The sequence below is a fragment of the Geotrypetes seraphini genome, chromosome 8 (assembly GCF_902459505.1).
Source record: "Geotrypetes seraphini chromosome 8, aGeoSer1.1, whole genome shotgun sequence".
Lineage (NCBI taxonomy): Eukaryota > Metazoa > Chordata > Amphibia > Gymnophiona > Dermophiidae > Geotrypetes > Geotrypetes seraphini.
In genome coordinates, this window is record NC_047091.1 from 165,940,979 (window position 1) to 165,960,425 (window position 19,447).

General features: G+C 45.3%; 1 protein-coding gene across 4 annotated transcripts in view; it reads left to right on the forward strand.

The window, feature by feature from the left end:
* UBE3B (ubiquitin protein ligase E3B) overlaps nucleotides 1-19,447 on the forward strand; it is a 122,174-nt gene that overhangs the window by 13,593 nt on the left and 89,134 nt on the right. For 3 of the 4 annotated variants that reach the window (XM_033955671.1, XM_033955672.1, XM_033955673.1), the window contains exons 5-7: nucleotides 2,508-2,612; nucleotides 14,098-14,194; nucleotides 17,783-17,868. In XM_033955671.1, the coding sequence (XP_033811562.1) occupies nucleotides 2,508-2,612; nucleotides 14,098-14,194; nucleotides 17,783-17,868 (288 nt within the window). The remainder of the gene's footprint in view (nucleotides 1-2,507; nucleotides 2,613-14,097; nucleotides 14,195-17,782; nucleotides 17,869-19,447) is intronic. The other variant, XM_033955674.1, reaches the window with a different exon arrangement.

The window sequence follows — 19,447 nt, forward strand, 5'->3', positions numbered from 1 at the left end:
ATCCATAGGGGAGTACCCTTTCATTTTATTGCTGTCGGCCTTGTTTTAAAGTCACGGTTATGTTGATTTCTTTCCCTTCGTGGCAGAGTCTTTCAGCACTGCTCTTCTTGCGGTGCATCTGGGAATCCAGTCATGGACTATTTCTACTAGTCAGCAGAGGAGGCAATGTCAGGGATAGCATGCCGTCCTTTTGGCACACTTTTCTCTTCCCTATGCTGCTTCCTCCTTGGTCCCCCTAATCGAGAGTGCTGTTGTACAGGGCACAGGTGCTCCCCTAAGCAAACAAGGTATGGTTGTTTTATTCACTGCCGTGGAGGACAGGGCTTCTGAATGGGGCTGCGTTTTTTTGTGGTTAGCCATCAAAATGCTATTAAATCAATCGGTGGCTTTTTCTGACACTTACCGTATTTTCACGCAAATAACACGCACCCTTATAAAACGCGCACACGAATATAGCGCGCAGAAATCACGATGATTTGCACAAAAACTTTGATATACCGCGCTCACGGGTATACCGCGCATGCTGCCCGACGCTCCTTTCGCCCGCCCTGACTTTCCGTGCGCTGTCCCGACTCTCCGTTCACCCCCCCTGACTTCCGTGCACTGTCCCCCCTTGAAGGTCTGTCCCCATCCTGAAAGCCTGATGCCCCCCCCCGACGTCCGATACATCCCTCCCCCCCCCCGAAGGACCGCCGACTCCCCAACAATATCGGGCCAGGAGGGAGCCCAAATCCTCCTGGCCACGGCGACCCCCTAACCCCACCCCGCGCTACATTACGGGCAGGAGGGATCCCAGGCCCTCCTGCCCTCGACGCAAACCCCCCTCCCCCCCAAGAACCTCCGACCGCCCCCCAGCCGACCCGCGATGCCCCTGGCGACCCCCACGACCCCCCCACCCCCCTTCCCCGTACCTTTAGTAGTTGGCCGGACAGACGGGAGCCAAACCCGCCTGTCCAGCAGGCAGCCAACGAAGGAATGAGGCCGGATTGGCCCATCCATCCTAAAGCTCCGCCTACTGGTGGGGCCTAAGGCGCGTGGGCCAATCAGAATAGGCCCTGGAGCCTTAGGTCCCACCTGGGGGCGCGGCCTGAGGCACATGGTCGGGTTGGGCCCATGTGCCTCAGGCCGCGCCCCCAGGTGGGACCTAAGGCTCCAGGGCCTATTCTGATTGGCCCACGCGCCTTAGGCCCCACCAGTAGGCGGAGCTTTAGGATGGATGGGCCAATCCGGCCTCATTCCTTCGTTGGCTGCCTGCCGGACAGGCGGGTTTGGCTCCCGTCTGTCCGGCCAACTACTAAAGGTACGGGGAAGGGGGGTGGGGGGGTCGTGGGGGTCGCCAGGGGGATCGCGGGTCGGCTGGGGGGCGGTCGAAGGTTCTTGGGGGGGAGGGGGGTTTGCGTCGAGGGCAGGAGGGCCTGGGATCCCTCCTGCCCGTAATGTAGCGCGGGGTGGGGTTAGGGGGTCGCCGTGGCCAGGAGGGTTTGGGCTCCCTTCTGGCCCAACTACCAAAGGTACGGGGAAGGGGGGGGGGGGGGTCGTGGGGGTCGCCAGGGGGATCGCGGGTCGGCTGGGGGGCGGTCGGAGGGTCTTGGGGGGGAGGGGGGTTTGCGTCGAGGGCAGGAGGGCCTGGGATCCCTCCTGCCCGTAATGTAGTGCGGGGTGGGGTTAGGGGGTCGCCGTGGCCAGGAGGGTTTGGGCTCCCTTCTGGCCCGATATTGTCGGGAAGTCGGCGGTCGTTCGGGGTGGGGGTGCGAGTGGTCCTGCCGGGGGGGGGGGATGTATCGGACGTCGGGGAGTCGGCCGGGCAAGAGGGCTTGGGCTCCCTCTTGCCCCGATCGTGGATGCGGGTGTGGGTGGGAGCGCGTGCGAGCGGTCGTTCGGGGTGGGGGTGCGAGTGGTCCTGCCGGGGGGGGGGATGTATCGGACGTCGGGGAGTCGGCCGGGCAAGAGGGCTTGGGCTCCCTCTTGCTCCGATCGTGGATGCGGGTGCGGGTGGCAGCGCGTGCGAGCGGTCGTTCGGGGTGGGGGTGCGAGCGGTCCTGCTGGGGGGGTGAATCGGGCGTCGGGCGGGGTGGGAACTATGTTTTAAAACTTTGGTATACCGCGCTCACGCATATAACGCGCGAGGGGTATGCGCGGTAGGTAAAAACGCGTATAACGCGCGCGTTATATGCGTGAAAATACGGTAATAGCACTGAATATCAGGGAGAGTATGCCTGAGTTTCACAGATACACTCAAAACTGTGCACCCTGCCCAGGTTTTGCCCATATGTATGCTCACCTTGAAAATATGCGCTATTGAAGATACATGCCTGTTAATAGAATAACACATAAGACGCCTAGTTGACGTTTTTGTGTATATGCACACATGCAAATTTACCGCCAAGTGCTGAAAGAGAGAGATAGGACTTGCTGCATGACTATCCCTGACTCTTCCCTGTTGTATTCTTAGAATGACATCCGATATGGCTGTTGTTTAAAGTAACCTACCACATTCCTGCCTTTAGGTCTGGTATGTGTCATTAGCTCTGTCTAAGGATCTGACACTCCTGTGGATTAAACAGATCAAGGATATTCTGTGGATTTGCTGTGAATTTCTCAAGCAGTTAAAGGTAACCATTTTATTTTATTGCGTTGGGAAGATTAACTTTAAGAAAATGTTGAAAACGCAGCTTTTCGTTAGTGCTTTTCTCAGCTAATATTTCTGCAGTCTCTTCAGTTTTAAGATATAGTGTTAAAGAATACTTTGTGTTGAACTTAATATTCAACGTCTTTCTGCATTTTAAGTGTTGAAACCCTGATTTAAGATTGTATTGATATTGTGCATTTACCATGAGGGGGATGGGAATTGTATCTGTCTATTGTTGGTGCTATATGTGTAGTGATTAAAGGGCGAGCAGAATAATATGTATGTATGCAACGTGTAAACCTTATAGTTTTATTCGATATATAAATTGTTAAATAAATAAATAATTTTTAAAATTTTGCTTTTGCTTAGCTCCCTGTCATCATTTTGCCTTTCTTAAACCGAACGCTAGACAGTATGTTGATGGTTGCTAAAAAGCAGAATCCCTTAGTAAGCAAGTAGAAAGTAAAAAATGCAGACACGGGTCTAACACTTGGGAATATATTTATTTAGAAGGTAATCATAAGCTCATAAAACACCTTTTACATATAAAACATAGTTCATAAAATTGTTGGAAGCAGGAAAAGGTTGTGCCTTCTTTTAAGTGATACACGCTTACACATTCCTGCGGTATAGTTTGACAGAGTTGCAGTATATTGGCATAATTTATAAAATTTCTGCATACCCACGAAAGGGGTAACTTTTTGCTCAGCTTTTTTTTGTGTATAAAACTGGTTTTACATGCTGACAAGGGCTTTTATAAAATTGTACAACAATGTAGATGCATAAAAACCTACATTCTTTATCGTCCCTCCAGATCGGCACAGACGGATGGGTTTACGCTCCTCTGCCAGCAGGTGGAGACTGAGAACACATTGACTTTTGGCAGTAGTACAAATGGACTGTGCAGACCCATCTACAATCAGTCTGTTCTCAGTCTCCAGCAGGTGGAGGTGGTAAGCCTGTGCAGTCATTCCTCTTGTTAGTTAGGACCTGTTGGATCTGATTAGTGCCGTTATATTGTCCCTTTTTTACATTCTGGACAGAGCTTGGGGGACCCTTTCGGGGGTCTGTCTGACCTCAGGGGTGCCACACACATGGTCGAGTCTCTCCCCCCCCATTTTCCCCCATCTCCCCAAATTTTAATTAGAGGGGCCTCAGCTGTACGCCTTGCCACAGTCAGGCAAAGACTACAGCTTTGGGATCCTGTGGGGCCTGCTCCTTTGTTAGTTAGATAGTTAAAGTTTTTATTTTCTTTCTTCTAGTCCCTCCAGACGCACAGAACTCACCCTGTCGTTTTACTGTTTTTTTAGTGATGAGACTTGATTTTGGGGGAGTGTAATAGGAGCAGCGGTGTTTGGTTCATCTGATTTTGCTGGCAAACTGTGGGGACACTTTGACAGATTTTTGTTCTAATCGGTATCCAGCAGTTCACTCCAGACAACTACCGTATTTGCCGGCGTATAAAATGACTTTTCAGTACCTTAAAATCCTCCCCAAAGTCGGGGGTCGTCTTATACGCCGGGTACTGTTTACATGCCCTTACTTTACATGCCCTAACACACAGTTCTTCAACCGCCAGTCCGCGGACCGTTGTCGGTCCGCAGAAAATTTCTGCCGGTCCGCGCAGGACCGGCGAGATCAAGTCGGCAGTTAAATTTCCTGCCGACTGCGGTTCCTGTTGATTAATGTTCCTCCCAGCCTCAGGCGATCAAGATAGGCTGCCAACGTCGGGGCCTTCCCTCTCTGAGTCTCGCCTGTTCAGAAACAGGAAGTTGAAACAAAATAGGCGGGACTTAGAGAGTGAAGGTCCCGACGTCGGCAGCGTGTCTTGATCGCCACCCCTGCCGAGTTGCTGAAGAGGGCCGCGGGGAAGTTGCGATTAGACCGGAGAGAGCTGCAGATTCAGGTGCAGGTGGAGGGAGATGGTCAGCGTGTGCGAACAAGATCCTGGGGAGCCTTCACAGTGGCTGTCTCCCCTCCCACCAGCTCTCCAATTTGCCAGGGCAGTGATTTACCGGCAACTTCCTGCAGGCAAGTACGGAGAGCTGCTGGAAGGGGAGGAAGCCACTGTAGGAGGCAGGGAAGGTGCTGGAAAAGGGAGATCTGTTACTGGACTTGAAGGGAGTTAGAAGGAGAGATGCTGTTGGTAGGGGAGGAGGGAAAGGGATGGGAAGAGAGTTAATGTTGGATAGAGGGAGGAGGGAAGGGAGAAGAATGAGAGATGCTGCTGGAAGGGGAGGAGGGAAAGGTATGGGAAGAGAGTTAATGTTGGATAGAGGGAGGAGGGAAGGGAAAAGGAGAGATGCTGCTGGGAGGGGAGGAGGGAAAAGGATGGGAAGAGAGTTAATGTTGGATAGAGGGAGGAGGGAAGGGAGAAGAAGGAGAGATGCTGCTGGAAGGGGAGGAGGGAAAGGTATGGGAAGAGAGTTAATGTTGGATAGAGGGAGGAGGGAAGGGAGAAGAAGGAGAGATGCTGCTGGGAGGGGAGGAGGGAAAGGGATGGGAAGAGAGTTAATGTTGGATAGAGGGAGGAGGGAAGGGAGAAGAAGGAGAGATGCTGCTGGGAGGGGAGGAGGGAAAGGGATGGAAAGAGAGTTACTGTTGGATAGATGGAGGAGGGAAGGGAGAAGAAGGAGAGATGCTGCTGGGAGGGGAGGAGGGAAAGGGATGGGAAGAGAGTTAATGTTGGATAGAGGGAGGAGGGAAGGGAGAAGAAGGAGAGATGCTGCTGGGAGGGGAGGAGGGAAAGGGATGGGAAGAGAGTTACTGTTGGATAGATGGAGGAGGGAAGGGAGAAGAAGGAGAGATGCTGCTGGGAGGGGAGGAGGGAAAGGGATGGGAAAAGAGTTAATGTTGGATAGAGGGAGGAGGGAAGGGAGAAAGAAAAAAGGAAGGAAACAGCTGGCAGGGAGATTACAGGAGGGGAAGGGGGTCAGGGTGGAATGGAGAGATCAGATGAGAGAAAGGGGAGAGAGAGGAATGAGAAAGTAGAGAGACATTGATGCTGGAAAGGGGGGTCAGCAGAGAAATGAGAGAGGGATAAAGATGCTAGATCTGGTGTAGGAGAGATAAAAATGAAGAAAGCAGTGAAGCTGGAATGAATGATGTAAAAAGGAGAGAGGAGAATGGACAAGGAAGAGGGGCATAGAAAGAAGTCAGATACATATGGAAGGGAGAGAGGGCAGACATTGGATGGAATGGGCAGATGCTGGAAGGAAAAGAGTGAAAAGAAGATGAAAGCAGAAACCAACAAAAGGTAGAAAAAATAATTTTATTTCTATTTTGTCATTAGAACATATCAGATTTGAATTATATATCCTGCTAGAGACATAACTGGGGCCTGCAGTATTCTGTAGCATGATATTTCTATGTAGCATTCTATAATAACTTGGCTTGTTCAGTTTTCTTGATAGTAGAGGGGATATATGTGAAGGGGAGGGGAGACAAGGGTTTTGTTGGTCCATGCTCTGTATATTTGTATTTATAAAATCACAATTGTTCAGAATATTGTTTCTTTTTATACTTTAATAAAATACATGTTCAATATAAAATCATAATTGCGGCTTGTGCAGATGGGATCAGATGGTTTGCGGGGACCGAGCTCGCGGAGATGGGGCGTAAACGGTGTTTTTAAATTTTAGTCCTAGTAGTTTGCCGGTCCACAAAATAATTCTTTTATTTCTGCTGGTCCACGGGTGTAAAAAGGTTGAAGAACACTGCCCTAACATCTCCTTCCTTACCTCCTTACGGTGCTTACGGTACTAGTAAACCTGCCGGGACATCAGCGGGGCCATGGCGGGACATCAGTGTGACAAGGGTGCCAGCTCCTTCATCCTGCAGCAGCGGGAAGCAGCGGCGCTCTGGCCCCACCCCTTTTCTCTTTACTACGTCTCTCGCACATGCGGCCGTGTGTGGAGTCTAGCCCTTAAGGAAGTTGCGGGGGTGAACAGGAGGCTTTTGAAGGCTTTTAAAGGGAAACTGTCATGCCAGCAAACTTGCTAGGGACTTGCCCGGCACTTGCTCTCTCCCTCTATGTGTTATCTTCCTTCTATCATTGACAGTTTCAGTTTGGTTAACAGTTTAGAAAACAAATAGCATGGCAACTCCCATGGGTTTATTGTTCTATTCAGCTTTAGTGAATTAATTAAAATTGTTGAAATAAATTCTGATGTTCTTTTAAGTTTTATTTGTTGTGCAGAAGGTGTGCGGAAGAAGGGGTAGTCTTATATGGCGAGTATATAACAAACTCTATATTTTAACTGTAAAAGTTGGGGGGGTCGTCTTATACGCCCAGTCGTCTTATACGCCGGCAAATACGGTACTTTGTCTTCTCCATATGAGAGTGGAGTTGGTGTGTTTTATAGTTCACAGTTCTTAAGTTCTTAGTTCCTGCTTGGCTATTCATTAGGCTGATTGTAGATGGGACTGCGCAGCCCATTTGTACTACCGCCAGAAGTTAATGTGTTCTCAGTCTCCACCTGCTGGCAGAAGAGTATAAACCCATCCATCTGTGCCAGTTTGGAAGGACTAAAAGAAAGAAAATTAGCAGGTAAAAACCAAATTTATCCTTAAAAATGAGTGCCTACTTTTCCGCAGTCTGTTCATGGGCTTTCCCTGAGGGTAAAGCTTAGATGGAGCTGCACATTTATTTTATAAAATAGGCATGTTTGTACGTAGCAGATGTACATACATTTATGCCTTCAAAGCATTGTGTGCTGTTGGGGCTGGATTTGGGGTCCTATTTAAGAATGGCACATATATGTCTATGTTGTATTTATAAAACACACAACAAACAGATCCAACAAAGTCTGCAGTACAGTAGGCAAGAGCATAAAACAAGAAAAAAAAACTGCAGATCAAAATGTACAAGATGCAGGCTATGTTTATTTGTACCAAATATTAATGCAATTACTGATATCACCTTACTACAAACCAAGGGACCCAACACGGTCCATGTTTCGGAGAACACACCTTCTTCAGGGGTCCATGGTTGTTAAGGTTTAAGATAAACCTCAATGAGAATGGTATAAAACAAAAGCCTGTGTAAATGAAACCTTCACTTTTGGCATTGCACTGTCGGCTTGCGTTTCATTCACACAGGTTTATTTTATTCCATTCTCATTGCAGTTTATCTTAAACCTTAACAACCATGGACCCCTGAAGAAGGTGTGTTCTCCGAAACATGGACCGTGTTGGGTCCCTTGGTTATTTTATAGTGATATCAGTAACTGCATTAATATTTGGTACAAATAAACATAGCCTGCATCTTGTGCATTTTGATCTGCAGTTTTTTCTTATTTATAAAACAGGCACCTTTTTGGACTTCCTTGTGAGTGGCTCGGTGTAAAATCACCCCATAAAATATGCACATGCATGCACACCACCCTGAGAATGGGCAGAATGGGGCGAGATCTACATTTAAAGGGTGGGATCTATACTGATTAAAATTAAATAGACAGAAAATGAATTTCCCCATACTAAGTTGCTCTAATAACTATCTGAACTGTTCTGAAATTGAGATTGGAAACAAGCCACCCGATATTCAGTGCTATTTAACTGGCCAAGAATGGTGCCTGGCTGGTTAAATAGCATTTGGCTGGCTGACTGCTAATATTCAACAGGAGTTAGCCAGCTAGCTCTGCTGATTATTAGTGGTTGTATTTTTCAAAAAAGTCACTACATATAAAATCTATATATAATAGGCATGGATTTCAATTCAAAATTAATCAGTTTGCATATCCGAATAGAACTCTGCTCAGAGACATGAAGGCTAATCTCTCCGCCTCACCACCCAATCATTGCAGTGTTCAATGCAAAGTTACTCCAGGTTGCATACTTGTTTGTTATTACATTGCTAGCCACTACAGCTATGCCAGAGCTTCTTTCAAGTAATTAATAATGCAAAAGGTGTTAGAACTTAGCTTTGAATAAATGGCTGGTTCCGACATGCCACGTTTCGGTACTTCGTCAGGGAACCGACAAACAATTACGATTTAAAGCTGGAGGTGAAGTCTCTAGAACAAAAAACGAATTATATGTTAAAAATCATTAAGTTTAATTTAACAATCATCTTAAAAAACTCTGACTTTATTTTATAGAGACTATATATGGCTCAATCTAAAGGAAAGCACTCGCCACTAAATATTAGATGCGGGTGAGCAGCTAAAACTTGATTGGCTATATTGTATGTTAGCTTCCAGGTTTAGTGTACAGATCGGGCTGCGCAAAAAGCAGGTTATATCTTTGGCCACTATAACATAGCCAGTTTGAGCTAGGGTTACCAGATTTCCTCTTTAAAAAAAGAGAGCTCCTGGCTCCGCCCCCAGCCCCACCCCCACCCCCATATGAACCACTTGTATTGATGAAGATGCTGGTCCTGTACAAAAGAGAAGGAGCCAAACCTGTTCAGAAGACTGCCACATGCAATAAACTTTGCCTCAATTCACACTCCAAAAAGCTCCTCCTGGATCAGGAGTGGAGCTGGGGCGAGGGAGGGACTTGGACTCGGCACCACTCGGTATCGCCCAAGCTAGGGGGTGAGGATTCAGGAACCATCAGGTGTCATCCGAGCTCAATGAGAAAATTCAGATTGTAACCTGAACAGAGATTATCAGCAAGACCTCTTGCTCAATGGACATCTGTAGTTGACGAGGTCAGGAGCTACCAGACGAGCACTAAGAAGGAGTTAGAAAATGACATGGGGACAGATTTTTCCCTGTGTCATTCTCTAGAAGGAGTTATATGATCCATCTAACACCCACTTGGAGACAGAGAAAAATACTGAACATTCCAGGCTGCACGTTACCCTTAAAGGCAAAGCTCTTGGGACTATTTTTTTTTTTCTGTCTCCATATAACCCATTTGTTCTTGATTGGATGAAAAGGAATTCTTCTTTAGCACTCTCCAGACCAGTAGAGGTTAATCTTTACAAGTGGGTATATATCCAATCATGACCAGTAGGTGGGAGGCCCAAATGGGAACATGCAAGACAGTAGGCCTCCGTCAGAGAAGTCAAGAACTCCCCCAGCTGAACTGCCAGAAAGACAGACCTCATTGTTTCCAGGAATATCTGGCTTCCTATTCTTGTTAACTGCTTTGAGCTGTGAAAGGTACATGTAGTAACATTCAAGAATTTTTTTTGTAATTATAACTGCAATTTTATTAACAAAAAAAAAAAAAATCGCATAAAAAGTGAGCAATCTCACACTTCAAGCAAGACACTTTGACGTCATGCAATGATGTGAAAGTGAACCTCAAACACCCAGGCACCACAATGAAAATCTTGTGCCTTTACTGGGGTAATGTTTGTTATCGGTTCCGTAGACACTATGGGAAACCTAAAATTGATGGTGATTGGATGTCTGGTTAAGTGGCCCACGCAGTGACGCTGCCATATGAAATGCTTCTGTTTGAATCAACACTAACCCCTGATGAAGCTTGATTCGTGAAACGGTAGAGCCTCCATTGGGACGAAGATAAGTGTTTTGTGATTTCATTTCATTTCACAAGTTTGACACGACAATAGCTTCCTGATGTGATATTGCAGAGAACCGACGATAAGAAACATTACCCCAGTAAAAGCACAGTATTTTCATCATAGTGCCTGGGTGTTTTGAGGTTCACTGTCGCATCATTGCATGACATCAAAGTGACTTACTTGACGTGTAAGATTGCTCACTTTGTATGTGACAACTTGATTTAGTTGGGCAATTCATTCTGTTTCCAACTTTTTGTGAGAATTTTATAAAACAGACACATACATGTACACTGATTTCTGCTTGCTCCTGCCTTGGAGCAGGTGCAACTTTGTGCACGGGTTTTTGGGTAGACTGTGCTAGAAAGGCACATAGGTAACTTTGTTGCCTTTATAATTTCCTCCAGAATCCTGGGTATTATTTTGGACTCATCACTTACATTTCATGATCAGATAAACTCTCTGGCAAAGAAGGGTTTCTTTAGCCTGCGTATGCTGAGGAAAGTTAGATCATTATTTCATCAAGAACATTATGCAGTGTTGGTACAGTCTACTGTGCTTGCTCAACTGGATTACCGTATTTTCACCCATATACCGCGCACCCGTGTAAAATGCGCGCGTGTGGGGAACACAAATTTATGTTAAAAAAAATGTAATATAGCGCGCACATGCGTATACTGCGCATGCTAAAACCTACTCCCGCCTACTCCGAAACGGCAACCTCCCCCCCGCTCGCTTACCTGCGTTTTACAACTTTTTTTTTTCAATCCGATCCGGCGGATCTCTCCGAGCGAGACCAGAAGGCTTTGAGCATGCGCAAATGCTCAAAGCCTAGTCCAGCCCGGCGCAGGAAGAAGGAGGATCTCTCCTGCACCGCACCGCCCAGCCCAGCCCAGCCCAGCCCAAACCAACGAAGGAGGATCTTCGGGCACTGGCACGTCCTGTGCATTGGTGCTGGTGCCCAATCGGGTAAGAGATGTTTTGCGGTGCTGGGGGGGATGTAGGATCGCGGGGGAGGGGGGGTGACTCGAGCCGGGGGGGGGGAGGATGCCGGTTCGCAGGGGGGATGCCGGATCGGATTGAAAAAAAAAAGTTGTAAAACGCGGGTAAGCGAGCGGGGGGGGGGGGAGGATGCAGGTTCGCAGGGGGGATGCTGATCGGATTGAAAAAAAAAATAAATTGTAAAACGCGTATAACGCGCAAGGTTATGCACGGTTTGTAAAATCGTGTATAACGCGCGCGTTATATGCGTGAAAATACAGTACTGTAATTTTGTTTACATAAACAGGGTAGTCTAGATCGGCTACAGTTGATACAAAACAAGGCAGTTAAACTCATTTTTGGAAAGAGAAAGTATGACCATGTCTCCTCTTTGTTGAGAAAGCTTCACTGGCTCCCAGTTCGTTTTAGGATACAGTTTAAGTGTGCAAGCGTTGTTTTCAAATTCCTTTACAGAATATTTGACTCTCTAGTTCCCTTGTATTGGAATACCACTAGAACTTGGTATTTGAGGAGCATACAGATTTATAAATTATCATTTCTCTCCGCAAGAGGACTTAAATCCGTTGGAAAGCTTAGTAAATCTATGGCATTCAAGCTGGTAGAAATTATTATTATTATTATTATTATTAGGTTCTTATATCCCGCCATACCCAAAGAGTTCTAGGCGGTTTACATTCGTTACATTAGGATCCGGTCTGAGCCCGGATTTACAAAAATTTTATCGGAATTGCAGGTAGCGCGGAAGGAGGCACAGGTTTATCATAGTTGGGTTAGAAGATAAAATGGAGGGAGTGGGAAACCAGGAGAGGGGGGGGAGAGGGATTGATAGGGCAGCTAGAACAGTTTTGAAAAGATCTAAAAACTTGGCGGTTCACGCAATACCTTAGAGCAGGGATGTCAAAGTCCCTCCTCGAGGGCCACAATCCAGTCGGGTTTTCAGGATTTCCCCAATGAATATGCATGAGATCTACTTGCATGCACCGCTTTCATTGTATGCTAATAGATCTCATGCATATTCATTGGGGAAATCCTGAAAACCCGACTGGATTGCAGCCCTCGAGGAGGGACTTTAACACCCCTGCTTTAGAGGCTCACCTATTTGAAGTGTCATATTAATAGCATATTTTATCTTTCTAGTTTTCTTTTAGGTTTATACTTTGTTATATATTCTGATCTAAATTACTTGTAAAGCGAGTCAAGCTTCTTCGGGAGATGACCCGGTATATAAACCGAAGATTAGATTAGATTAGGTGCAACTTGAAAGCTTTTATAAAATCAGTCTTATAGGAACCAAAATATTACCATTTTCTAGTAGTCAGAGCCCTAAGTAAATTTGAATATTTATGTCCTGCTCTTTCCCTTAGAGGGCTTAAGGGACTTAAATGGTTTGAAAAGTCTAGTGGATATTACAATCTACAAAGAATTGAGTTTACTCGATGATCAAAATGGCTAACAGAACTTTGCTCTAGAATCCAACAAGAAATTAAAAGCTAAATCTACAGTATGCTATCAAAATTCTGTTTGCTAAGAACCAAACGTGCATCAACTGTACAATACTGAAAGCAAATACAACTCTAACAATACACAGTACACAAATGGCTCAAGTACCCTCCCCGCAACCCCATCAATGATCAGCCCAATCCCAAACTTCGTCCCCCTCAAACGATCTAGATGGCCAGAGCTCTTAGACACCCCAGCTGTATATGTGACCTGAAAAATGTCCCTCCCCTCCCTTCTTCGAATAATGCATGTGCCTAATTGGATCGCTATAAGTTTGTAAACCCATTCAGAGTTTGACTCCATGCTCTTGGTGAAAGACTTTGTATATATTTATCCCAGACCTGTAAAAATGTCTTTTGATTTTTTACGACGACCACGCACCCCTTAGGATTCCCATAGCATCAGGGCATGCAATTTGTTTCGCCAGTACCAAAAGGATGGAGGCTGCTCCTGTAACCAATATTTTAATAATAATAATAACAGTTTATATACCGCAGTACCGTTAAGTTCTATGCGGTTTACAAAAGAATAATGAAGTACAAGTTGAGAGAACTTAAGGATGGGAAAACAAGAGGGGGATAGGGTGAGAGAACCGTTATAGAGGGGAAAGAGAAGAACGGGTCAGATACTTCAGGAACAGGTGAGTTTTGAGGCGCTTCCTGAATACCTCGTAAGTAGTGGGTGAGCGCAGGATGCTCTTCTACGGTTCATAGACAACCCCGTGAAAGACAAAGGCGCGCGCCGACAACTGAGCGCAAGACGGAGGTGCGCGCCGAAGAAAATTACAGTTTTTAGGGGCTCTGACGGGGGTTTTTGTTGGGGAGCCCCCCCAGTTTACTTAATAGAGATCGTGCCAGCGTTGTGGGGGGTTTGGGGGGTTGTAACCCTCCACATTTTACTGTAAACTTAACTTTTTCCCTAAAAACAGGTAAAAAGTGAAGTTTTCAGTAAAATGTGGGGGGTTACAACCCCCCAAACCCCCCACAACGCCTCCACAATGCAGCGCGATCTCTATTAAGTAAAGTGGGGGTGTTCCTTCCACGCCCCCCCCCCCCATCGGAGCCCTAAAAACAGTAATTTTCTGCGGCGTGCACCTCCGCGTTGCGCTCAATTGTCTGGGCGCGCCTTTATGCCGGCGCGCTTTTGACCTGACACCCTCTTCTACTATAGCAGGGGCGTCAAAGTCTCTCCTTAAGGGCCGTAATCCAGTCAGGTTTTCAGGATTTCCCCAATGAATATGCATGAGATCTATTTGCATGCGCTGTTTTCATTGTATGCTAATAGATCTCATGCATATTCATTGGGGAAATCCTGAAAACCCGACTGGATTGCGGCCCTCGAGGAGGGACTTTGACACTCCTGCTCTTTAGTATGTTATTATTTGCAAAGCTGTATTAAATAACCCTGCCCCTCATTTCACCCGATGATTTGCAGCATTGAACAACAATATGAAATGCTTTAGATGGATATTTATTTTTTCCCTTTTTTTCAGCCTGACATCTTACAGGACTCCAAACTTGTTACTTTGTACCTCACAATGCTGGTGACTTTTACAGACACATCCACATGGAAGTTACTGCGAGGGAAAGGTGTGTGGATCCTCTTTCAAAGCCATAGAACTATCATGTCTTCTGATCAAATGCCAGTACAGTCTCCTTTCACATGTAATCCAGTTTAATTTTGATTCCTTTGAAACCAAACAGGTTAAACTGTTTCAGTTATGGGTGTTCTGTCCCAAAATTTGCATCTAAAAGCATGGTAATGCTTGGTAAAGCATGGTAATAATTTAATTTGCTAGAACAATTACCGTATTCTCTCTAATAATTGCCCGGACTATTATTAGAAACATTGGGTTTTCTGAAGTCTAGAATGGGCTATTAATGGAGGCATCATTTCTCTCCTCCAGCCCTGATCACCATTTCTGTCCTCTTTTCTGCCTCATGTAGTAAATGGCATTGACCTCCTTCACCTTCCAGCCCCCTCCCCTGCAACAACAGGATCTCTCTTACCTCGTCTTGAGGTGCTGGTGCAGAGCCGTGAACATCTGCACGTGCTGAAGGCCCAAGCAGGCGCAGATCCTCAAGGCTCTGCACCAACCCAGCACCATAACCTCAAGATGAGTTAAAAAGAGAGATCCAATCATATCGGAGGGAAGGGGGAGAGATTGGAAATGGAGGAGAACAATACCAAGGGTAGGGGGATTATTGGGGAGATTTTGAGTCCTCAAGAAGGGGTGGGTGGGTGATTATTAGAGAGAATATGGCATGTTATAAAATTTGGGGGAAATAATTTTTCTGTAACTAAGACTTGTTACAAAGGGGTTTCTTATAATTTTATAGGGTTAATGTTTAAAAACACTTAACTGGAAAATGGCACCTTCCTCTGCCAACTCCAGACTTCATCCCTTCTCCCTTGCTGCACCATATGCTTGGAATAAGCTGCCCGAGTTCCTACAGTGGGCTCTGCCTCTGGCAGTATTCAAGGCCCAGTTAAAAACCCACCTCTTCGAGAGTGCTTTCAACTCCTAATTCCTCTCGCAAAGTTCTGCATCCCCTAACCCCATATGCATGTCTTGTTTGTTCAAGTTAGATTGTAGGCTCTGCCAAGCAGGGACCGTCTATTAAATCAAAGAAAAGTCCAAAGGGTCTGCAGTGAAAGGCGAACACCAAAAACAAAAAAGACTGCAGAGAGGAATGTACAAGGTACAGGAATGTTTATTAAAAGTCTATATGAAATGTAATCCAAAAACATGGCTCTCATATACATGGAGTACGGACACAACACGGTCCGTGTTTTAGAGAAACACTCCTTCCTCAGGGGTCCGAGATATCACAGATTTTAATCATTTTATACAACAACGTTGTTCTCCGTATGACTCTCTATGTGTGATACATAGATATCTCGGACCCCTTAGGAAGGAGTGTTTCTCTGAAACACGGACTGTGTTGGGTCCGTAATCCATGTATAGGAGAGCCATGTTTTTGGATTACAATTTCATATAGACTTTTAATAAACATTGTGGGAGTGTGTGGTGCAGGGGTTAGAGCTACAGCCTCAGCACCTGAGGTTGTGGGTTCAAATCCCTCACTGCTCCTTGTGACCCTGGGCAAGTCACTTAATCTCCCCCATTGCCCCAGGTACACTAGGTAGAGTGGCCCTTTTCTGCCGTCATAGTAACATAGTAGATGACGGCAGATAAAGACCCGAATGGTCCATCCAGTCTGCCCAACCTGATTCAATTAAAATTTTTTTTAAAAAAAATTTTTTTTTCTTCTTAGCTATTTCTGGCCAAGAATCCAAAGCTTTACCTGGTACTGTGCTTGGGTTCCAACTGCCGAAATCTCTGTTAAGATTTACTCCAGCCCATCTACACCCTCCCAGCCATTGAATCCCTCCCCAGCCCATCCTCCACCAAACAGCCATATACAGACACAGACCGTGCAAGTCTGCCCAGTACTGGCCTAGTTCAATATTTAATATTATTTTCTGATTCTAAATCTTCAGAAAATAATTTTAAATATTGAACTAGGCCAGTACTGGGCAGACTTGCACGGTCTATGCCTGTGTATGGCCGTCATATTCTATGTTTCTATGATAAAGTACTTGAATGTCAAACCACTTAGGGCTCCTTTCATGAAAGCGCGTTAGGGCCTTAATGCGCGGAATAGCGTGCCCTAAAATGCTGCGCACGATAGCCGCTACCGCCTCCTCTTGAGCAGGCGGTAGTTTTTCGGCTAGCGCTCGCTAATCCAGTGCTTGTGCTAAAAACGCTAGTGCACCTTCGTAAAAGGAGCCCTTAAGATATAAGTGGTATATAAATAATTAAATAAATAAATTCCTGTACCTCAGTGGTCTCAAACTCGCGGTCTGGGAGCCACATGCGGCCCACCAGGTACTATTTTGAGGCCCTCGGTATGTTTATCATAATCACAAAAGTAAAATAAAACAGTTTCTTGATCATCTGTCTCTTTAGCTATAAATGACAATATTATTATTAAGACTTAGCCAAAAGGAAAGATTTATCAACTATAAAGAGTTTTACCTCATGAAAAATTGTCATTTCTTTAATAAGACGTTAACTATTTTTTTCTGAGGTCCTCCAAGTACCTACAAATCCAAAATGTGGCCCTGCAAAGGGTTTGAGTTTGAGACCACTGCTGTACCTTGTACATTCCTCTCTGCAGTCTTTGTTTTTGGTTTTACCATCTATTAAATGTCAAAATGTACAGCACTGCTTATGCCTTTCAGCGCTATATAAGTGTTAATAGTAGTAGTAATGGCATCTACCCTCCAGAGAAGTGCTGCTGACTGGGATATGTAACATAGAAATAGAACATAGAAATAGACGGCAGATAAGGGCCACGGCCCATCTAGTCTGGGATATGTAGAGTTACTATTGGAATAGCAGCACTGAATATCTTGACAGGCTGTCTCTGCACTATACAGATGGAGCCAGGGCAGTCCAGATAAGTTACCCAGAGAACAGCTAGATTATCTGTTTGTTCTGTCCAAATAGCTGACTGACTCTTGCCACTGCCTGGATAAATTCCAATATTGGCTGCCTTTTCTGGATATTCAATGTCGGCTTCTATCCAGATAGTGGTGCTGAATTTTTGCGTGTTTTTTGACCGCTGCAGCCTGTGTTTAACAAGCAACAAAAAAATTGACTGACGCAGCTTAGAATTTGACCCAAAAGTTTTTTATTTAGAATAACTGTGGAACTTTTCACAGCAAAGGGGGTCACTAAATTTTTGCTGCTTGAGTGTTTTACCTGCTTAATCTTGAGCCATATGGAGCTTGCTCTGCAAACTAATTGCAGCCAGTGTTAACTGCAATAATGTTCTATGAAGGGATTCTATCAACAGGCATCTAGAATTATGCACCAGCTGTGTGCATCATTGATGCTAGTGACGCGTTTATATGCACTAGGCGCTGTTCTAAAAGGTAGGACCTAAGTGCTGTAGTATGTAACTGCATGGTGGGGGGGGGAGGAGTCTTACATGCTGATAGAGCATGGATGGACTATGGGTATGTCACTAAATGTGAAATATAACTTGGGCGGCCTAAGTGATGTTAAAGAAATTGATGCCCAGCTTGCCCCCTTGTGTTACCTCATTTGAGGTACCCAGTTGTAGAATTCTTTCTATGACATTTGGATTTTTTTTGTTCTCTTCCAGGAGAAACACTGAGGCCTGCTATGAACCATATCTGTGCCAACATTATGGGACACCTCAACCAAAAAGGATTTTATTCCGTGCTGCAGGTTCATTTTAATAAAGTTGCAAATCAGGAAGGCAGATAATGATTATTATGATGATTTATTATTTATTTATTATAGCGGGCTCAATATTCAGCCAGCAGCAGTCGGTGTTTTTGCTGACCACCACCAGAGTTATCCCTGGAAATTCATTGCCGTGTAGTGTCCAGGCTTCAGCGTTGAATTTCCGAGTTTGTGGGGGTGGTGAAAACATAGCCAGTCAAGTGTGATATTTGGCACTTAAATGGCTGTGGAGTATCGCATAAAGATAGGATTTTCTTTTATAGGTTTTGTTTTGCAGTTACCTTAGCCCAGGGGTGTCCAATGTCAGTCCTCGAGGGCCGCAATCCAGTCGGGTTTTCAGGATTTCCCCAATGAATATGCATGAGATCTATGTGCATGCACTGCTTTCAATGCATATTCATTGGGGAAATCCTGAAAACCCGACTGGATTGCGGCCCTCGAGGACCGACATTGGACACCCCTGCCTTAGCCGGATAAGTGCTTAATGTTGACACTTGGGGCCAGATTCCCTAACCGGCGCTGATTTTTTTTAGGCACCCAAACTCGGTTAAAAACGCCATTCAAACAATGTTTTTAATTCAGTTTCAAGGTGCCTACCAGTGCCTAAAAAAATCGGTGCTGGAATCGCACCTACATAGGTGCTTTAGGCCGCCTAATGCCACTATGGGTGTGGCTGACACCGTAAGTGGTTTTAGGTGGCCTAAAACGTCTACATAGGCGCCATTCACGGCAAAGATAGGCACCGGAAACCCCTGGCCTACATTTCCACAGCTTATCGTTCTTGGAGGCGCAATTCTCTATAGGGCGCCATTGCCTGATTGACACACAGTCGGCGGCCGCTTTTTGGGTGGCCACCGATACGGCACCCTTTAGAGAATCCGGGCCTTAGTTAAGTGCCACTGAATATGCTCGATTATCCCTGGACAACTGTTTTAAATGGCCAGGAGCCTCTCAAATCATTTTAAATCAGGCACAATGATTATTATAAGTTTGATTACCTGTGGCTTTGTGACAGACATCGACGTGAAGGAGAACATCTGTTTTTGTTTTTGTTTCCTCACATCCTCTTGTTCCATCATGGACATTTTTTTTTTTTTTTTTTAATTCTTTATTCATTTTTAAGCTTTCGACAAGTGTACAAAATTCATATTAACAATATTAATAGACCACTTGAACATCTTATCAGTATACTTTATAAATATAAAAGCAACCCTCCCCCCACCCTCCCTCTAAGCCCATTATTAATTGTAAGATCATAAACCCTCCAATAGAAACCCTCCCCCCTCCCAACACTAAGTGGTGTATAATTAATAGAAAAATGGCATTTAATCATGACAAAAAGATGTTAATGGCTCCCATATTTTTATAAAATTTTTATAATTTCCATTCTGTACTGCCAGTAATCTTTCCATTCTATATAGGTGACACAACAAATTCCACCAGAAATTAAAATCATGGGCATTTAATGAGAACAGTTAAGATGTCTTATGGTACCAGCATAAAAATTAAAACCAGTGAATTTTGGTTCTGATGAACTAGAGAATGCTCCACTCAGCTGGCC